The sequence below is a fragment of the Danio rerio genome, chromosome 8 (assembly GCF_049306965.1).
Source record: "Danio rerio strain Tuebingen ecotype United States chromosome 8, GRCz12tu, whole genome shotgun sequence".
Classification (NCBI taxonomy): domain Eukaryota; kingdom Metazoa; phylum Chordata; class Actinopteri; order Cypriniformes; family Danionidae; genus Danio; species Danio rerio.
This window is the reverse complement of record NC_133183.1, coordinates 1,274,591-1,294,596: the sequence shown is the minus strand read 5'-3', so window position 1 is coordinate 1,294,596 and position 20,006 is coordinate 1,274,591. Positions and strand designations below refer to the sequence as shown.

At 36.4% G+C, this 20,006-nt stretch overlaps 1 protein-coding gene across 1 annotated transcript; it reads left to right on the top strand.

The window, feature by feature from the left end:
- Positions 1-2: 2 nt before the first annotated feature.
- Positions 3-19,237, top strand: mrps27 (mitochondrial ribosomal protein S27). The gene is given in 11 exon segments (NM_001003778.2): positions 3-88; positions 2,654-2,731; positions 4,703-4,773; positions 6,707-6,765; positions 6,843-6,957; positions 7,756-7,834; positions 8,859-8,974; positions 9,447-9,549; positions 10,154-10,296; positions 15,548-15,688; positions 18,504-19,237. Coding segments are annotated over 11 exon segments (1,197 nt in total). The 5' UTR covers positions 3-12; the 3' UTR covers positions 18,720-19,237.
- The last annotated feature ends 769 nt before the right edge of the window (positions 19,238-20,006 follow it).

The window sequence follows — 20,006 nt, the reverse complement described above, 5'->3', positions numbered from 1 at the left end:
TTCAGTCCCAAGATGGCGACCTCCATCATGCAGCGCTGTCTGTTTCCAGGACGGAGGTTTATCCAATGTATTGATTACAAATCAGTCGGTGAGTTTGTGTTTAATGGTTGATTGATATGTTATCTTCGTGTTGAAGTCATATTAAGATTAATATACAGGTGTAGGGCTGTACTCTTTAATACAGACGCCTAGAGAGGTGAATGCGAGGAGACTCCGATGACACATGATTCGTTTATTATTATTAAAACAAATAATTGTTTAATTATTCAGTGGTGATGAAGCTGAATTCTAACATTGCTTTAGATAAAATAAATACAAACAATTAATGCTGTCATTTTTAAATGCTGTAAGTTTTAAAAACACCCTCTTGTTCTGGAGATCTGGAGGCTTTAGTTTCATAACCTTCAAGTTTTTACACTGTTGTGACACGATTATGATGTTTATTAGGACTTATTATTTACATTTAATTTATTATAGGGTTTTAATACCAAGAATTAATTAGCATGACCACAGTTAAATTCAGCTGCGTTTTATTTATAATAAAAAATGTATAGAAACATTAAAATTGCAATATATATTACTAAACAAAGGCATTTTTTCATGGCGGATTTGTTTAGACATATGCATTAAGTATAAAAACAACACTAACAAAATAAACTTACACTAAAGACGTAATACGAACAGTATTCATTAAAATAAAGCTGAACAATATTGGAAAAATGTAACATTGCCATATGTTTTATTCTGCAAAATATATTGCGATAAGATTACAATTCCACCTTTAATATTGATTTGGAAATAATTTATTATTTGAGATCGATTGGGATGATTCTGTAAGGCAGTGCATGTGCATACAATTTATTCAACAATCTACAAGCATAGAAAAATTCAATAAAAACGAATAAACAAAGTAAATAAACAGCGTTTTTTTTCGAGAAGTCTTGATTTATTCAGCTATACAGTAATTGAAAAATCTAATGTAAAATAATACTGCATAGTCTTCGTTGTATAAACAAGTCATAAAATGTATTGCATTTAATGTTTAAAACAGCACAATTTATAATCACTGAATGCTTTTAAAATCCTCATACAGTCACAGGACTCAAACATTTGCAAAATGATCAGTTATAATCATAGACTGTAAAATATAGGTTATAATAGAGACTCAACATTGCAGATCCTGCAAAGATCACTATTGTGAATGACCACATGCTGATATCAATGCTGAAATTATACATTATGCAGCCCTACATTAAAAGGATTTTCTCTAAAATTAGGACTATTATTATTATAATTAAATTATTAATAAGAGCAATAATAGTTCTGTAATAATAATTAATAATAATAATAATAATTATTATTATTAGTAGTAGTAGTAGTAATAGTAGTAGTAGTATTAAATTATTCCTATTATTAATAACAACAACAGCAATAATAATAATTTAATAATAATAGTAATAATAATAATAATAATAATAATAATTCATTTATTGTTATAATGATTCTCTTAAATATTTTTTTCTAGGTGACCCCCAATTATCAATATTTTTATTATTAATTGGCTTTTCATATGTATTAACATTTATTTTATTTATTTATTTTTGTCTTTTGGCTGTTTATGGCTTTCTATTTTCTTTATTGTGTTTTATAAATATTTTTGCACAGCTCTTTTTTGATCAGTGTAAGACTGTATAAAATGCAATATCAATAAAAAAATATGTACAAAATAAATAAACAGCGATTTATTGTTTTCCGAGAAGTCTAACTGTATTCAGCTACACAATAATTGAATAATCAAATGTAAAATAATACTGCATAGTTAATCAAATGTATTGAAATTAAAGTTAAAAACGGCACTATCTAATCCCTGAATCCTTTAAAATCCTCATACAGTCACAGGACTCAAAAAACACTTGAAAAATGATCAGTTATAATACAGACTCAACATTGCAGATCCTGCGATGTGACTATTGCGAGTGATCACATGCTGATATCGATGCTTAAACGATATATTGTGCAGCCCTACAATAAAATGATTTTCTCTAAAAGTAGGACTACTACTATTATAATTAAATATTATCAAATCAATAAAAATTGTTATGTAATAATAATAATGATTAATTATTATAAGTAGTAGTAGTGGTATTAAATTACTCCTATTATTAATTGCAACAACAGCAATAGTAATAATAATAATAATAATAATAATAATAATAATAATAATAATAATAATAATAATAATTCATTTATTGTTATAATGATTCTCTAAAATATTTTTCTAGGTGACCCACATTATCAGTATTTGTATTATTAATTGGCCTTTCATATGTATTAACATTTATTTTATTTATTTATTTTTGTCTTTTCTCTGTTTATGGGTTTGTATTCCCTTTATTGTCTTTTATATATATTTTTGCACAGCTCTTTGATCAGTGTAAGACTGTATAAAATGTAATTTCAATAGTCTTTTTATTTCCCTGTGGTAAATATCACGTTATAGTTTACATGCTCTTTTATATAACTTAAGACTGACATTTTGTTTGAGATCAAAAGTAACAAATCTGATTATTTGATCACAGGAGCTATACAGTATCTAAATAATGTTCACATTTATTCACGCATCAATTCATCAGTTTCATTTGTGTTCTTTCAGCCAGAAGATGTTTGCTGTCGTCCGCATACACTGATGCCACAATATGGGAGCAGAGACAAAAAGAGCCACACAGCCTGGGTGAGACTCACACTGCAGCTTTTAGATGAACAGAGTGAATCAAGTGAACCAATTTCAATTCAATTCAATTCAGCTGTATTTGTATAGCGCTTTTACAATGTAGATTGTGTCAAAGCAGCTTCACATAAATGGTCATAGTAACTGGATCAGGGTGGTTCAGTTTTTAGTGTTTAAGTTCAGTTCAGTTTAGCTCAGTTCAGTGTGGTTTAATGTCATTACTGAGAGTCCAAACACTGAAGAGCAAATTCATCGATGAGTAGCTTTTCATATCCTGAACCATGCGAGCCAGTGGCGACAGCGGAGAGGGAAAAAAAAAATTCACCGATAGGAGAGTGAAGAAAAAAAACCTTGAGAGAACCAGACTCAGTTGGGCACGACCATTTTAATTTTTCCACTGGCCAAAAGTCTTGTGCAGAGCTGCAGTCTCAGCGGTGGAGGCTGGAAGATGGCCTCAGCAAAGACTCGTCTGTCCCTGGAGCGTCACTGGAATCAGTCTCATACTCTCCACTCCTCCATGACCGGCGCAGCAGCAGCTTAGGATGCGGCCTGGTCCTGGATATGGAAACCTTGGGATCATCTTGTCGCTGGTTTTGGGTCCGATCAGTTACTCTGCATAATCTGAGGACCTCGGGATGAGTATCCCCAGGTGAAAATGGAGAATAAAGAGAATAATTAGCGTAGCTGCTGTTCATAGTGTATATAAGCAAGATGCAGAAACTTGTGTGGAAACCCACTAAGTGATGCACTGAGTGTGTGCTTTACTACACAGACAGGTCTTTAATCTAGTGTTGAACTGAGAGAGTGCGTCTGAGCCTCGGACGTTATCAGGAAGGCTATTCCAGAGTTTAGGAGCCATAAAGGAGAAGGCTCTACCTCCCTTACTCGACTTTGCTATTCTAGGTACTAGCAGAAGCCCTGAGTTTTGAGATCTTAAAGAGCGAGTTGGATTGTAGTGAGACAGAAGGTTGGTTAGATAAACAGGAGCTCGATTATTTAGAGCTTTATAGGTGAGAAGCAATATTTTAAATTCAATACGAAACTTAACAGGCAGCCAGTGTAAGGAGGATAACATTGGGGTGATATGATCATATGTTCCGAGGGAAATCCTCCAGCGGACACCGACAACAGTTCGTCAAACTGGTCTGGGCTAAGTCAGAAGCACCGCTGTAAGCCTCCGTCATCCAGGTTCAGTTTCTGGAGGAGTTTATGAGCTCACAGAGCTGGATGCACCTCTGAAAGGATGTAGTGGACTCATAAACGACCCTAAACGTATCGACGCTGTTTTTCAGTCTTCATAAAGCACATTAACACTGTTATTTTCTTCATAAAATCCATGTTAGCCATTTAGCTATAAAGCTAGACTCTTCGGGCAGACAGAAGCCCTGCCCATTACGCGAATCCGCGTCAGTTCTAAAGTGAATTTGACACGCGAATGAAGCGAGTAAACTCAAATGTTCACGCGGCTATTTACGCGCGAATAGCGTGATTTATCCGCGCGTTCCGCGTCTGGTGTGAACACAGCATAATGGCTAATGGACAGACGGCTGCTTCTCACTCAGGGCTGCTGTTTATGCTAATAAGGGAGAGATGGGCACTAGTGGGCGGGGCTTTACCCATCTGATGACACGTACAAAGAGAGAATGTCAATCAAAGAGTTTCATTCATCAAGTCTGATTAGAACCAACACAATTAAATCATGTTGCAGGCTGGAGATATTCACACACTGCTGACAGACACACAACTGTAACTGTACCCCTTATAAAAGTCATTTTTGCATAATAGGTCCCTAACCAATATTTTGCTCATAATTATGTGTACATGAAGAGAAATCTGAACTGTTTATGTGGCTTTTCTGAAGGATTTATTCGTCCCCATTTTAAATAAATCATCAATGCTTTATTTAATCTTCCTCCGATTATAGATTTAATCTGTGTTTTAAATGTCTGTATGTTTATTTCTGTCTATCTGCAGGTCAGTTAGCTGCTCTGATGGACCGAACGTATGAGAGAAAGCTGCCCGTCAGCTCCTTGGCCATCGGCAGGGTGAGAAATATATATACTGTGTTTAAAATGACCTGTATTACGATAATAGTGATGCAGTGCAAAAAAAGTTAGAGTTTTTGTCTTGTTTCTGGTCTAAATATCTAAAAATTCTTAAATCAAGAAACATTTTCTAGACAAGCAAAAAATATAGTCTTGTTTTCAGAAATAATGAGTCAACATGAAGTGAGTTTTTACTTAATACTTTTTATGATTTAATATTAATATTCTTGTTGTTCTGAGAGTGCCAGTTTAGGTTCAGTTTAATACACACTTCAGATGTTTTTATTATAATGTGTTAAAGAGTGTCATGTTGTGGGCGTGTACACAGCTCGCAGTTTTAGGGGCGTGTTGCTTCACATGAAAATTAGTTTCGACTTCCCGCCCAATGTAACAAGGGGGCGGAGCCAAGAGCTCCCCCACTCTGTGTTTGGCAACAGACAGGCAGACAGAGAGAAGCAGCATGAGTGAGAGGATCAGCATTCAGCCGTACATGTACGACTCGGACACAGACCAAGCAGAGAGTACACAATCATTTGTGTCTCTGTATAGTTTTACAGCCAACCGTGTGCTAGTTTCATGTGCCGAGCTTGTACACCGAGACTAATAACCACGCACACTGATTTAACTTTGACTAAGGCACCGCATGTGCCGCTCAGAGCCGCGACACAGAAATATGAAGTGTCTTGAATCGTGGCTAGGCGCCGCGGACAGCCACCAACTCGAAGCGCTGTTGTGTGTACTCTGATAGAAACCTATGTTTAGAATTCTAGAATGCATAACGCTGTGTGGCGCGATGCTGAGCTTCTATGGTTGAGAGGAGAACCTTACAGAAGGACAACCATCTGTGCAGCAATCCACCAATCAGGCATCTGTATGGTAGAGCGGGCAGACGGAAGACACTCCCCACCTGGAGTTTACCATCTGCAGGACTCTCAGACCCTCAGAAACTAAACTCTCCGCTCTGATGAGACTCAAACTGAACTGTTTGGAGTGAACGCCAGGCGTTACGTTTGGAGAACAGCAGGCGGCGCTCATCAGCAGGCTAACAGCATCCCTACAGTGAAGCATGGTGGTGTTGGCATCATGCTGTGGGGATGTGTTTCAGCAGCAGGAACTGGAAGACTAGTCAGGATAGAGGGAAAGATGAATGCAGCGATGTACAGAGACATCCTGAATAAAGACCTGCACAAGAGTGCTCTCCACCTCAGACTGGGGCGACGCTTCATCTTCCAGCAGGACAATGAGCCAAAGCACACCGCCAACATATCAATGGAGCGGCACAACAACAACTCGGTGAATGTCCTTGAGTGGCCCACCCAGAGCCCAGACCTAAATCCTATTGAGCATCTCTGGAGAGATCTGAAAATGGCTGCACACTGTCACTTCCCATCCAACCTGATGGAGCTTGAGAGGTGCTGCAAAGAGGAACGGCCAGAAATTCCCAAAGACAGCTGTGCAGAGCTTGTGCATCATATTCATAAAGACTTGAGGCTGTAATCACTGCCAGAAGTGCATCAACAAAAACTCTTTTTTTCACATTGTCATCATGGGGTATTGTGCGTAGAATGTTGAGGAAATCATTTAATTGAATCCATTTTGGAATAAGGCTGTAACATAAACAAATATGAAAAAAGTAAAGCGCTATTATTACTTTCTGGATGCACTATATGTCACTTCAGGATTTATTTATTGATAGATTTTTGCATTTTTTCTTAAAACTTCTGGCATTATTTGTTTAATTTTTTGTGTTTTGCTGTGAAAATACACAAAAATCATGGAATTATACATTTTTTCTTGTTTCTTTTTAGACTATTGTTCTAGTATCATGCAGCCCTAATTTTAATTATTTTATACTATATAATGAAATTAGAATGCCTCTGCTGTTTTCCTCAGTATTTGTGTTGAACGTACATATGCACACATTTATGTTCAGTTCATAGATAATATATCATCCAGAGATGAAGTGGATCAAGCAGAATATTACCTGTATAAGTGAGTATCTTGGCTTTATTTTAATGTTTTGTTCAGGTGTTGGTTTGTTTGTGCTGTGAGTGTGTTTGTCTGTTCAGGTTTCGTCACAGTCCAAACTGCTGGTTTCTCCGGGATTGGACCGTTCACAGCTGGATTCGACAGTGTCTTAAATACGGAGCCAGAGATAAAGCTCTTTACACGCTGAAGAACAAGGTCTGAATTTTATTTTAACATGAAATTTTAATTGTTATTTATTTTATGTTATTATTATTATTATTATTATTATTATTATTATTATTTCTTCTTCTTCTTATTATTATTATTATTTATTCTATGTTTAATTTTTAATTGTATTTATTATTTTTATTATTATTATTACTCTATTTTTTGTTTGTTATTTTATTATTATTTTATTCTATTTATTTTTTTAAAAAATTATTGTTGTTTTATTATTATTATTATTTTATTTTTGTATTATTATTATTTATTATTATTTATTCTGTTTTTGAAATTAATTTATTATTTTTTTATTTAATATTATTATTACTCTATTTTTTGTTATGTTTTATGTTCATTTATTATTATTTTGTTTTGCATATTTTTTATTTAATATGTTGTTGTTTTATTATTATTGTTATTTTATTTCGGTATTTTTATTTTTATTATTATTATTATTATTATGAATTAATTATTATTTATTTTTTTATTTTCTTATTGTATTTATTTGTTATTTTCTTATTATTTTCTTATTTTTTTATTTATGTTTGTTATTTTATAATTATTTATTATTTTATTTTTTATTTATTTAAAATGTAATTTTATTTTATTTTATTTAATAAACTGTACAAAATAACCAGTACCTTGAAGTAAACTTTTAAGGATAAAAACATATAAACAATAAAGCATATGGCTTACTTCCATTGCAGCCCTCATGGTTAATTCCAGGTATGTCTACAAAGTAGAGAGTTAATATACAGTGCTCATCATAAATGTTTCCATGCTGTCTTGTAGGTTCAGTTCGGCATATTTCCTGATGACTTCACCTTTAATATTCTGATTGACTCCTTTATAAAAGACAAAGACTTTAAAGGTTTGTGAAGTTTTTCATCTTTCAGTGTCTGACTATAAATTGCGATTAATTGATGATGGGTTATTTAATTATTAGAAAATAAAGCACACTTTTTATGGAGTGGCCATTACACTTTAGCCGTTCATTATTAAAAAAAAATTGACCATTCTGGAGGTTATTATTGTGCTTTTCTGATCTCCAGCACAGCTGCTGAATCCACTGTTCAGATGTTGTGTTTGAGAGTGTATTAGTCAGGTGTTTGTCCTCCTCAAACTACTCCTGTGTGCAGCACTAGTTTCTTCCACATCTTCTCCAAAGCCTCCGGTTGTTCGCTAAACATTCAAGCTTAACTGTTCACAACATGTGCTGTGCGATTTTGCCTAAAATCAAAATCTCGATTAATTAAATATTGTAACTCGATTGCGATTAATGAATGATTACTTTATTTTTAGTAATAAATAGCAGAAGTTAGAATTATTCGCCCCTCTTTGTTTTTTTTTTTTTGTTTTTTTTTTAATTTCCCCAAATTATGTTTAACAGAGCAAGGAAGTGTTCACAGTATGTCTGATAATATTTGTTCTTCTGGAGAAAGTCTTATTTGTTTTATTTCGGCTAGAATAAAAGCAGTTTTTAATTTTTTAAACACCATTTTAAGGATAATATTATTAGCCCCTTTAAGCTATATTTTTTCTGTGAGTCTACAGAACAAACCATAGTTATACAGTAACTTGCCTAATTTTCCTAACCCCTGCCTAATTAACCTAGTGAAATGTGACTTTAAGCTGTATAGAAGTGTCTTGAAGAATATCTAGTCTAATATTATGTGCTGTCATCATGGCAAAGAGAAAATAAATCAGTCATTGGAGATGAGTTATTAAAACTATTATGATTAGAAATGTGTTGGTGAAATCTGCTCTCCGTTAAACAGAAATTGAGAGAAAAAAATAAACAAGGGGCTAATAATTCTGACTTCAACTATATTTATATATGTGTATATATTGCCTTTTATAGTTCACTGACAATGTTGAACTCATGTTGAATCTAGGAGCGTGTTCAGTTGTGGAGGAAGTGATGCTTCAGGAGTCGTTTGAGCAAATCTCCACACAGATTCTGTCTCTTCATGCTCTCAGCAAATATCTGGCAACCCAACCTGAGCTCAGCGTGAGTATCTGAGCACTGCACTGCAGACAAATGCTTTTCTTACTCAGAGTTTTCGTGATGTTTCTAGTTCGTATATCTAAATATTATTAATTCAAAAAGCTTTTTCTAGACAAGCAAAAAAAAAAAGAGTTTTTTTTAAAGCAATTAAAAATCAGAAAAAAAACATATTGTTTTTCATTTTGACATAAGTCTATTTTACTCATCCCATTGTTAGATTGTTTGGCTTGTTTTAAGGAAAAACTCACTTAATTTTTAACTCACATCATTTCTGAAAACAAGACCTTTTTTTGCTTGTTTAGTTTGTTGTTTGTTTGTTTGTTCTGAGCTTTATTACTGAGACATGACCTGCAGATTGTGTGTGTGTGTGTGTGTGTGTGTGTGTGTGTGTGTGTGTGTGTGTGTGTGTGTGTGTGTGTGTGTGTGTGTGTGTGTGTGTGTGTGTGTGTGTGTGTGTGTGTGTGTGTGTGTTCAGTGGCAGGAGGAGAGGAGCATTGGAGCATCGCTGCTGCTGGCGGGACTGAAGCAGGAGAACTCTATTGGTTTCAGTGCGCGGCTAATGGGACTCGCTCTTATTGGTGGGTACCTTCATATATAACACAACTGCTGTAACCACTTCCGCCTTGTAGTGCTATCGCAGAGAGGCTATTAATCTCTTTCCAGAACCTTTTCATTCACCGTTCCTCACTGGTGGAATGATCGTCTTATTCCCGCGTGGACTGCAGATTCATCGGTAGCCTTCAAAGCACAACTGAAAACTCACCTTTTCCAAGATCAAGACCCCCACACGCCAACCCCAAAACAAAGACTTAACTGTACACATAAGACAGGCTATACAAGTACTTTTACATGAGACTGAGCAATGTTGTGCAGGATATTGTGCAAAAGAGGTATTTAAGGTTTAACATTGTGCACGAGTTATTTAAGGTGTAGCAAGCAGTGCAATTTGAATGTGGTACATTTATATTACATAAACATCGCTTTCCTTATTGAGTCCTTGTAAGATGGAGTTTAGATAAAGTGTCAGGTGCATAAGAGAGCAGAGTGTTTCTACAGGTGGTTTGTCAAGCCCACTCACCTGAATACAGCACTTTTCTAGTGATTTTTAGATACTTTAATTAAAAAAATGGTACATATCGTGCCTTCAATCTCAATGCTGTGGATGCATGTGTGTGTGCGCAGGTAAAGTGGAGTTCTCCAGAGGGATCCACGCTGTGTTTCATGAGATGCCGCTGATCTGGAGCTCTGGTTATCTGCGCCGCGCTGTCGCCGTCCTGCAGGCCGTGAGTTCAGACTTCACAGACGTGCAGATCTCTGAGGACGCGGTGAGTGTGTGTTCATCAGGATAGATGACCATAATGAGCCCTAAACATCTATCAGAGTTATCAGAGAGTCCACTTCAATGATGCTTCTGTAGTTTAAGATCACAGGACAGAAATACGGTTTCCAGAGAATTATGATTTAACAGATGAGAAACTTCTGTGAACGCCTCAAAATAACACACTGCTGATGCGAATGGGATTTAATAATAATAATAATAATAATCGAATAATGAGGATGATAATAGAGTGGAGGAACTATGACGTCACTTTGTAGGCTAATCGGCTGCTAGCATAAAACTGGTTCCCTCGTGAAAATCCCTATAGGATTTTCCCATAGGCTTTTCGAAGATTGTGAATAATAAGCTCTGTGTTTAAACACAGTTCATTACACTTACACGTTTAGTCCAGTCGGATAATCCTCACATGAAAATACAACTTTGAGCACTTTTGGATCTTAAATGCAAACGCAAGAGTTGAAAAGCTAACATTAGGCTATTAACAGACTACAGAGCCCTCGGGGCGCTCGTCATGACGTCAGCCCCACCCTGCTACAGACGACTTATCAAGCTTATTTTTAGAAATATTGTCCATGACAAAGAGTTAATCTCTCCATTTATTATATTATAATCCATGCTACATATTATAAACTAATAAATACGCTAAAACACATAGAGCTATGTGCCTTTTGGATTGTTTTTACGTGGGAAATACATCTGTTTTGCTTTGCGGTTGTTTTAAAAGTTTTAAAAATGTGTATAAATGTGCCTATATAGTATTATTATGAGATATTTAAATAAGTGTATCGCTCGCATGCACACAGCCCGCTTACCTTAAACAGACAACAGAAATGGGGCGTGAGGAGGAACAAGTCTATCAAATGCCTGCAAGTTCCATCATCATGGACACAGAGCAACATTCAATATTCCTTTTGTGTCACGAAGTACAGCGAAAAGCAGCACATACAGTCACATCTGCTTTACATTTTATGGAGGAGTGTAAATATTGCAGTTAAATGTGTTCAGATGAAGAAAAAAAGACGAGAAATCACTTGATCACGTTAATGATAGTTAACATGCACGTATTTTTACACATTTATTCACACGTTTGCATTACTGGGAGCAGGAAAGAAACAGGCTGCACTGGTGAGCAGTATCTTCATAATATCGTTTAATTAAAATAAATGATCAACAAATTAGTCTATCGACAGCCTTTACAACTGAAACAATTATCTACACACAATCTGAATTCCCAATTAGAATAATACAACAAACTATAAAATACTATTCATGAGAATACTTAAATCACAGACAAATCCAAATGCCCAACGCAAGCGAGCTGCGCTCCAGACCAGATCAGCTCGATGACGTATAATGTCCCCGACGCCGCCTGTAGTCCCATTTAGCAACTTGATAGCAACCGTCTTTTTAAAGAAGCATAATCGATTTAAAAATTCAAGAGTGTGCTGTAACTGATGTGTTTTATGTCGTAGAACAAAACGTGAAAATATCTTGAGTTGGTGTTCGCCACGGACCTTATTTAAGCGATTTTACTGAAACCCCATTCAAAAAAACCCATTGACTTTGGGACGAGGGAACCGGAAGTGCTAAAATGCTAACTCGCTTCCGGGTTTTTGCATACAAATTGACGTCAGAGTTCCTCCACTCTATAATAGTAATAATAATAATTATAATAATAATGGTGATAATAATAGTGATAATGATGATATCAATAACAATAACAGTAATAATAACAGTGAAAGTAATAATAATAATAAATAGTAATAATAAATAGGAGCTGAGCCGAAAGGCAAAGCTCTTGATTTACTGGTCAATCTATGTTCCCATTCTCACCTATGGTCATGAGCTTTGGGTCATGACTGAAAGGACAAGATCTCGGATAAAAGTGGCTGAAATTAGTGTCCTTCTCAGGGTGGCAGGGTGCACACTTATAGATGAGGGGCTCTGTCACCCGGGAGGAGCTCGGAGTAGAGTCGCTGCTCTTCCACATCGAGAGAAGTCAGCTGAGGTGGCTCGGGCATCTGTTGCCTGTTGGACGCCTACCTAGGGAGGTGATCCAGGCATGTCTGTACGGGAGGAGGCCTTGGGGAAGACCCAGGACACACTGGAGGGACTATGTCTCTCAGGCCTCGTTTACACTAGTGCGTTTTAGTTTGAAAATGCATGAGTTTGGCTACGGTTACGCCATCAGTCAACACTACGGCAGAGTTTTCGAGCTCCGAAAACGGAGCGTTTTGGAAACGCTGGAGAGGCTGTTTTCATTCTGAAGCGCTGCTGCTCAGTCTCAGTGTGGATGAGGGAAAAAGGAGACATCTGAAAACGGCTGCTGAGATTCACTACCTGATTGGGGCTTTTGTGTCATTGCGTGTCCTTCCCTAATTCGTCAAGCCTCTATCACATGACTATGACACATTGCTTTAATGCTACCGGGAGACAGCAGACCAGCCTTCACTGTAAACAACAACATGGGCACAGAAATGGGAGCGTTGTTTGCACTATTGTCTGTTTTAGGTGCCATTGTGCAGTTATTCATTTTTTACGTTTAATAACAACTCGACCTCATCGTCTGTCCACAAAAATACCTCTCTTGCTTTCTTTGCCATCGCGTTCACTGTTTAACTGGCGTTTGTTGACTTAAAATAACCAAATACCGAGCGAGACGCATGCTTTCTGTTTATACTAGAGTGCCCAGAGTGTGTGAATGGTCACGTGATATACTGCATCCAAAATGGTGAGAAGCCTTGGAGTAACGATTGTTGACCAACTAAACTTCTCTGACCACATCTCTAGAACTGCTCGATCGTGCAGATTCACACTCTATAACATCAGAAAGATCCGACCCTTCTTATCTAAACATGCAGCTCAACTCCTTGTTCAAGCTCTTGTTCTCTCCAAACTGGATTACTGCAACTCTCTACTAGCCGGGCTTCCAGCTAACTCTATCAAGCCTCTTCAACTGCTCCAGAACGCAGCAGCACGAGTGGTCTTTAATGAACCTAAAAGAGCACATGTCACTCCGCTGCTCATCCGTTTGCACTGGCTGCCAGTTGCTGCTCGCATCAAATTCAAAGCTCTGATGTTTGCTTACAAAGCGACTTCTGGCTTTGCTCCTTCTTATCTGCTCTCACTTCTGCAGATGTATGTGCCCTCCAGAAACTTGCGTTCTGTGAATGAACGTCGCCTCGTGGTTCCATCCCAAAGAGGGAAGAAATCACTTTCCCGAACTCTCGCATTCAATCTGCCCAGTTGGTGGAATGAACTCCCTAACTGCATCAGAACGGCAGAGTCACTCGCTGTCTTCAAGAAACCACTAAAAACTCAACTATTTAGTCTCCACTTCCCTTCCTAATCTGCAATTGCCTCTTTGGATATCAAACTAACTGTACCCAAAAAAAAAAAAAAAAGTACTAATACTTTCTTTCTTAGACTTTACACTCCTGAAACTTGCCTATAGCACTTATTCATTGTTGCTCTTATAGTTGTGTAAATTGCTTCCTTGTCCTCATTTGTAAGTCGCTTTGGATAAAAGCGTCCGCTAAATGACTAAATGTAAATGTAAATGTTTTTGGTGGTGTAGTGTGGACGGAGATATGTTCAGAAACGCTAGGTGAATTGCTAGTGTGGACGCGGATCGTTTTTTATCTAAAACGCTGTTTTAAAACTAAAACACACTAGTGTTTTGAAGCCCTGCACAAGACTTTTGGCCAGCGGAGAAATTAAAATGGTCGTGCCCAACTGAGTCTGGTTCTCTCAAGGTTTTTTTTCTTCACTCCCATCAGGTGAAGTTTTTTTCCCTCTCCGCTGTCGCCACTGGCTCGATGGTTCAGGATTGGTAGAGCTACGCATCGATGAATTTGCTCTTCAGAGTTTGAACTCTCAGTAATGATTAAATCACACTGAACTGAGCTAAACTGAACTGAACTGAACTTAAACACTAAAAAACTGAACTACACTGATCCAGTTACTATGACCATTTATGTGAAGCTGCTTTGACACAATCTAAATTGTAAAAGCGCTATACAAATAAAGCTGAATTGAATTGAATTGAATTGAATAGTGTAAACGGGGCCTCAGCTGGCCTGGGAACGCTTCGGGATCCACCTGGAGGAGCTGAAGGAAGTCTCTCCCGAGACTGCTGCCCTCGCGACCTCGACCCAGATAAGCAGAAGAAAATTAATGAATAATAATGATTATAATAATAATGGTGAGATTAATTGTAATAATAATAACGATGACAATAATAGTATTAAAAATATTAATAATGAGGAGAATAATAATAGTAATTATAATAATAACAACAACACTTTTCTTAGTTTATACTGGAGATTTTACCTTTTAAAACAAAAGAATCTAGTTTACATTATTATCAGAGATAAATATTTCCCAAAATGAAATATTAAATAGATTAACATACAATCACACTTAAATAACCAAACACACCTACTACTAAAACATTGTAACTCCAATTTATTCTGTGGGGTTTTATACAAACAGAGGCAGCTTCACAATAATAAAGAGTCAAATAAACTCTGTTTAATGATGTATGTTTTGTTTGTATGAGTAGTTTGAATTAGTTTTTAATGTTTTCTTTTTTGTGATTTAAGGTTTTAGTAATGTAAAGCTTACTTAATTTTCACTTATTTTTTTTAACTTTTCCTGAAAATGCTTTTTGATTTAACGGGCTTTAGATATTTGGACTGGAAACAAGACGATAACTCCAAGTGAGGAAAGCATTTTTTGCATTGCATGAAAGAACTTCATACTGAAATACTGCTTTGAAAAACAAATCAAAATACTCATCTAATGTACTGAAATGAGCAAAATCATAATTCACTGGAAATCATTTTAATATAAAACATTTGAACAATTGCATTTCTTACTTTTACACTCATTTTTGCCTTGTTTCTAGTGCAAATCTCCAAAAATTCTTAGATCAAGAAGCAAGTAAAAGACAAGTAATAAATATTGTCTTTTAAGAAATAATGTCAAAATGAAAAGTGTTTTCTTTAAAACAAGCTAAATAATCTCGTTTTTCATTTTGACGTGAGACTTATTTACTCCTCTGGCAGATTATTTAGCTTATTTATTTTTTAAGGACAAATTCACTCAATTTTAACTTGTTACTGAAAACAAAACAACATTTTTAGTTGTCTGGAAAGATGATTTAAGAATTTAACATCTGCAAGATAGTGATGATGAAGTTATTGAGTGTGGAAGTGTCTCTCTGTGGGTTTCAGTTGAATTTTATGGAGAAAATCCTGCAAGATCTGTCAGCGATCTCTGATGGAGCAAACACACAGAATGACAGCGAGATGCATCTGGATGAAGAAGACCAGCTGGAGAGACTCAAACTCCCACAATACATCAGCAGCTTCAGGGTGAGTGGGTTAATATTTAAATTTACATACATGATTTTACACTAATGCTGATTTCATTCATACTGCTTACACTGATGATGACTACATTCATGCGTTTACACTCATGCTGTTCACATTCATACATTTACACTCATGCTGTTCACATTCATACATTTACACTCATGCTGTTCACATTCATGCATTTACACTCATGCTGTTCACATTCATCATTTACACTCATGCTGTTCACATTCATCATTTACACTCATGCTGTTCACATTCATGCATTTACACTCATGCTGTTCACATTCATACATTTACACTCATGCTGTTCACATTCATCATTTACACTCATGCTGTTCACATTCATACATTTACACTCATGCTGTTCACATTCATCATTTACACTCATGCTGTTCACATTCATCATTTACACTCATGCTGTTCACATTCATGCATTTACACTCATGCTGTTCACATTCATGCATTTACACTCATGCTGTTCACATTCATACATTTACACTCATGCTGTTCACATTCATACATTTACACTCATGCTGTTCACATTCATGCATTTACACTCATGCTGTTCACATTCATACATTTACACTCATGCTGTTCACATTCATGCATTTACACTCATACTGTTCACATTCATACATTTACACTCATGCTGTTCACATTCATACATTTACACTCATGCTGTTCACATTCATACATTTACACTCATGCTGTTCACATTCATGCATTTACACTCATGCTGTTCACATTCATACATTTACACTCATGCTGTTCACATTCATGCATTTACACTCATGCTGTTCACATTCATGCATTTACACTCATGCTGTTCACATTCATGCATTTACACTCATGCTGTTCACATTCATACATTTACACTCATGCTGTTCACATTCATACATTTACACTCATGCTGTTCACATTCATGCATTTACACTCATGCTGTTCACATTCATACATTTACACTCATGCTGTTCACATTCATGCATTTACACTCATGCTGTTCACATTCATACATTTACACTCATGCTGTTCACATTCATACATTTACACTCATGCTGTTCACATTCATACATTTACACTCATGCTGTTCACATTCATCATTTACACTCATGCTGTTCACATTCATACATTTACACTCATGCTGTTCACATTCATCATTTACACTCATGCTGTTCACATTCATACATTTACACTCATGCTGTTCACATTCATCATTTACACTCATACTGTTCACATTCATACATTTACACTCATGCTGTTCACATTCATGCATTTACACTCATGCTGTTCACATTCATGCATTTACACTCATGCTGTTCACATTCATCATTTACACTCATGCTGTTCACATTCATACATTTACACTCATGCTGTTCACATTCATACATTTACACTCATGCTGTTCACATTCATCATTTACACTCATGCTGTTCACATTCATCATTTACACTCATGCTGTTCACATTCATACATTTACACTCATGCTGTTCACATTCATCATTTACACTCATGCTGTTCACATTCATGCATTTACACTCATGCTGTTCACATTCATACATTTACACTCATGCTGTTCACATTCATCATTTACACTCATGCTGTTCACATTCATACATTTACACTCATGCTGTTCACATTCATACATTTACACTCATGCTGTTCACATTCATACATTTACACTCATGCTGTTCACATTCATGCATTTACACTCATGCTGTTCACATTCATACATTTACACTCATACTGTTCACATTCATACATTTACACTCATGCTGTTCACATTCATACATTTACACTCATGCTGTTCACATTCATCATTTACACTCATGCTGTTCACATTCATACATTTACACTCATGCTGTTCACATTCATCATTTACACTCATACTGTTCACATTCATACATTTACACTCATGCTGTTCACATTCATCATTTACACTCATGCTGTTCACATTCATCATTTACACTCATGCTGTTCACATTCAACCATTTACACACACACACACACACACACACACACACGCACACACACACACACACATTCAGACTTCATCCCAGACCTCAGTGTTCTGGTGAATTTCAGAGGAACAGTGATAACGAATCTAAACTAGTTATTTAAGAAAAGGAAGCTGCTGTTTCTAATTTGATATGCAAAAATCTGGAGCCTCTAGAGAATAAACATGATGCTGAAAAACCTGTTTCATGCGACCTGTGTTTTTTATCGTTAGTTTGCCTTTAAAGGGACGGTTCGCCCAAAAACTCAGGGATCAAATGTATGCAGTGTTTATTTTATAAGCATTCATCAGCCTCTTCAGTGTTTAATAATGTGTTTTATTTGCTCAGTCAGCGACAGATGTAAAACAGCAGTGTGTGTGTCGTCAGTGCTGGTCAGGTGTGCATGTGTGCTTCAGTGTGAGTGTGTGCTTCATGCTTCTGTCAGTCTATGTCGCTCATGTCGCTGTTCATCTAAAACTCCACATCTATAATCCTCTTAGTCTATGCTGACATCATCTTCAGCAGCTCAAACACTCTAATGGCTAATGGACAGACGGCTACTTCTCACTCAGGGCTGCTGTTTATGCTAATATGATGAAAAGGGGGCGGGGCTTTCCCCCTCTGGTGACACATACAAAGGCAGAATGCCAATCAAAGTGTTTCATTCATCAAGTCTGATTAGAACAAACACAATTAATTCATGTTGACCATTAGAGGCTGGAGATACTCACACGCTGCTGACACACAACTGGGGTTAAACCCCGCATAAAAGTGATTTCTGCATAATAGGTGCACTTTAACTGCTGGTGTTTTTGCAGGAGCTGAAGGAGCGTCTGCAGACTCAGGATAAAATCGTCTCAAGGAGTCTGGAGTCTCTGCTGGAGCTCCTGCCGATCAGTGAAGAGTCGGATTTATCTGCGTATCGGCAGCGGATGCAGGACTGGGGAGACGAGCAGCAGAAACTCATCCAGAGAGAAGCAGAGAGCAGAGAAAAGAGCAAACGGGACGCGCACACACTCAGAGCCGCGCAATGAAGAGATTGAGAGTGTGTGTGTGCGCACTGCAAAAACTGCTTTGCTTACTGTGAGTTTTTGTCTTGTTTCTAGTCCAAATATCTAAATATTCTTGAATCAAGAAGCATTTTCTAGACAAGCAAAATAATGAAATAATGAGTCAAAATGAAGTGAGTTTTTCCTTAAAACAAGCACAATAATCTGCCAATGGGGTGAGTAAAATAATAATGTTTTCAGTTTGACTGAAGATTAATGAACTGACTCCCTTGGCAGATTATTTTGCTTGTTTTAATGAAAAACTCTCTTCATTTTGACTCATTTCTGAAAATAAGACTAAATTGTTTTTTCTCTAGCAAATGCTTCTTGGTTTAAGATTTTTTGAGATATTTAGATTAGAAACAAGAAGCAAACTCTAAATAAGAAAAGTCTTGTTCAGTGTGTTATCATCGTCATGTAGGTTTGTGTGTTGATATTATCTGGTGTCTTTATATCAGTAATCTGTAAATCTAAACAGCAGAAATAAACAATCAGAATACTTTTATATTTAGTCTCTGTCGTTTTATACTGCGCTACAAGGCTAACGTTGTTTTTTTTTAACAAAAAACTATTTAAATTACTTGTATTTTTCACCAAGGACGCATTTTTTGATGGGGGAAGCTGTAAATATTAGGACATATAGTATTTCTACAGCAATACGGTTCCTCACAGCAAGAAGGTTGCTGGTTTGAGTCTCAGCTGGGTCAGTTGGCGTTTCTATATAAAGTTTGCATGTTCTCCCTGTGTTGGTGTGGGTTTCCTCTGGGTGCTCCGGTTTCCCCCACAGTCCAAACACATGCGCTATAGGGGAATTGATCAACTACATTAGCTGTAGTGTATGAGTGTGCATGGATGTTTCCCAGTGATGGGTTGCAGCTGGAAGGGCATACGTTGCGTAAAGCATATACAGGATAAGTTGGGGGGTCGTGGAGACCCCTGATTAATAAAGGGACTAAGCCGAAAAGAAAATCATGAATGAATGAATGAATGAATGAGTAGCTTATTTTAGTAAAGCACTAAGACTAAATAAAAGAGATTAATCATTTCTTGGCCACAAGCTGAAATAAAATTAAACTATGCTATATATATATATATATATATATATATATATATATATATATATATATATATATATATATATATATATATAGCACACGGTCGCCAATGTGTGTGTGTGTGTGTGTGCAGTGCGCACACACATAAGCACGCGGTCAGCATTCAGTCTCATACGGTCAGCATTCTAAAGTCATCTTAATGTGAGCGCTTTAATGG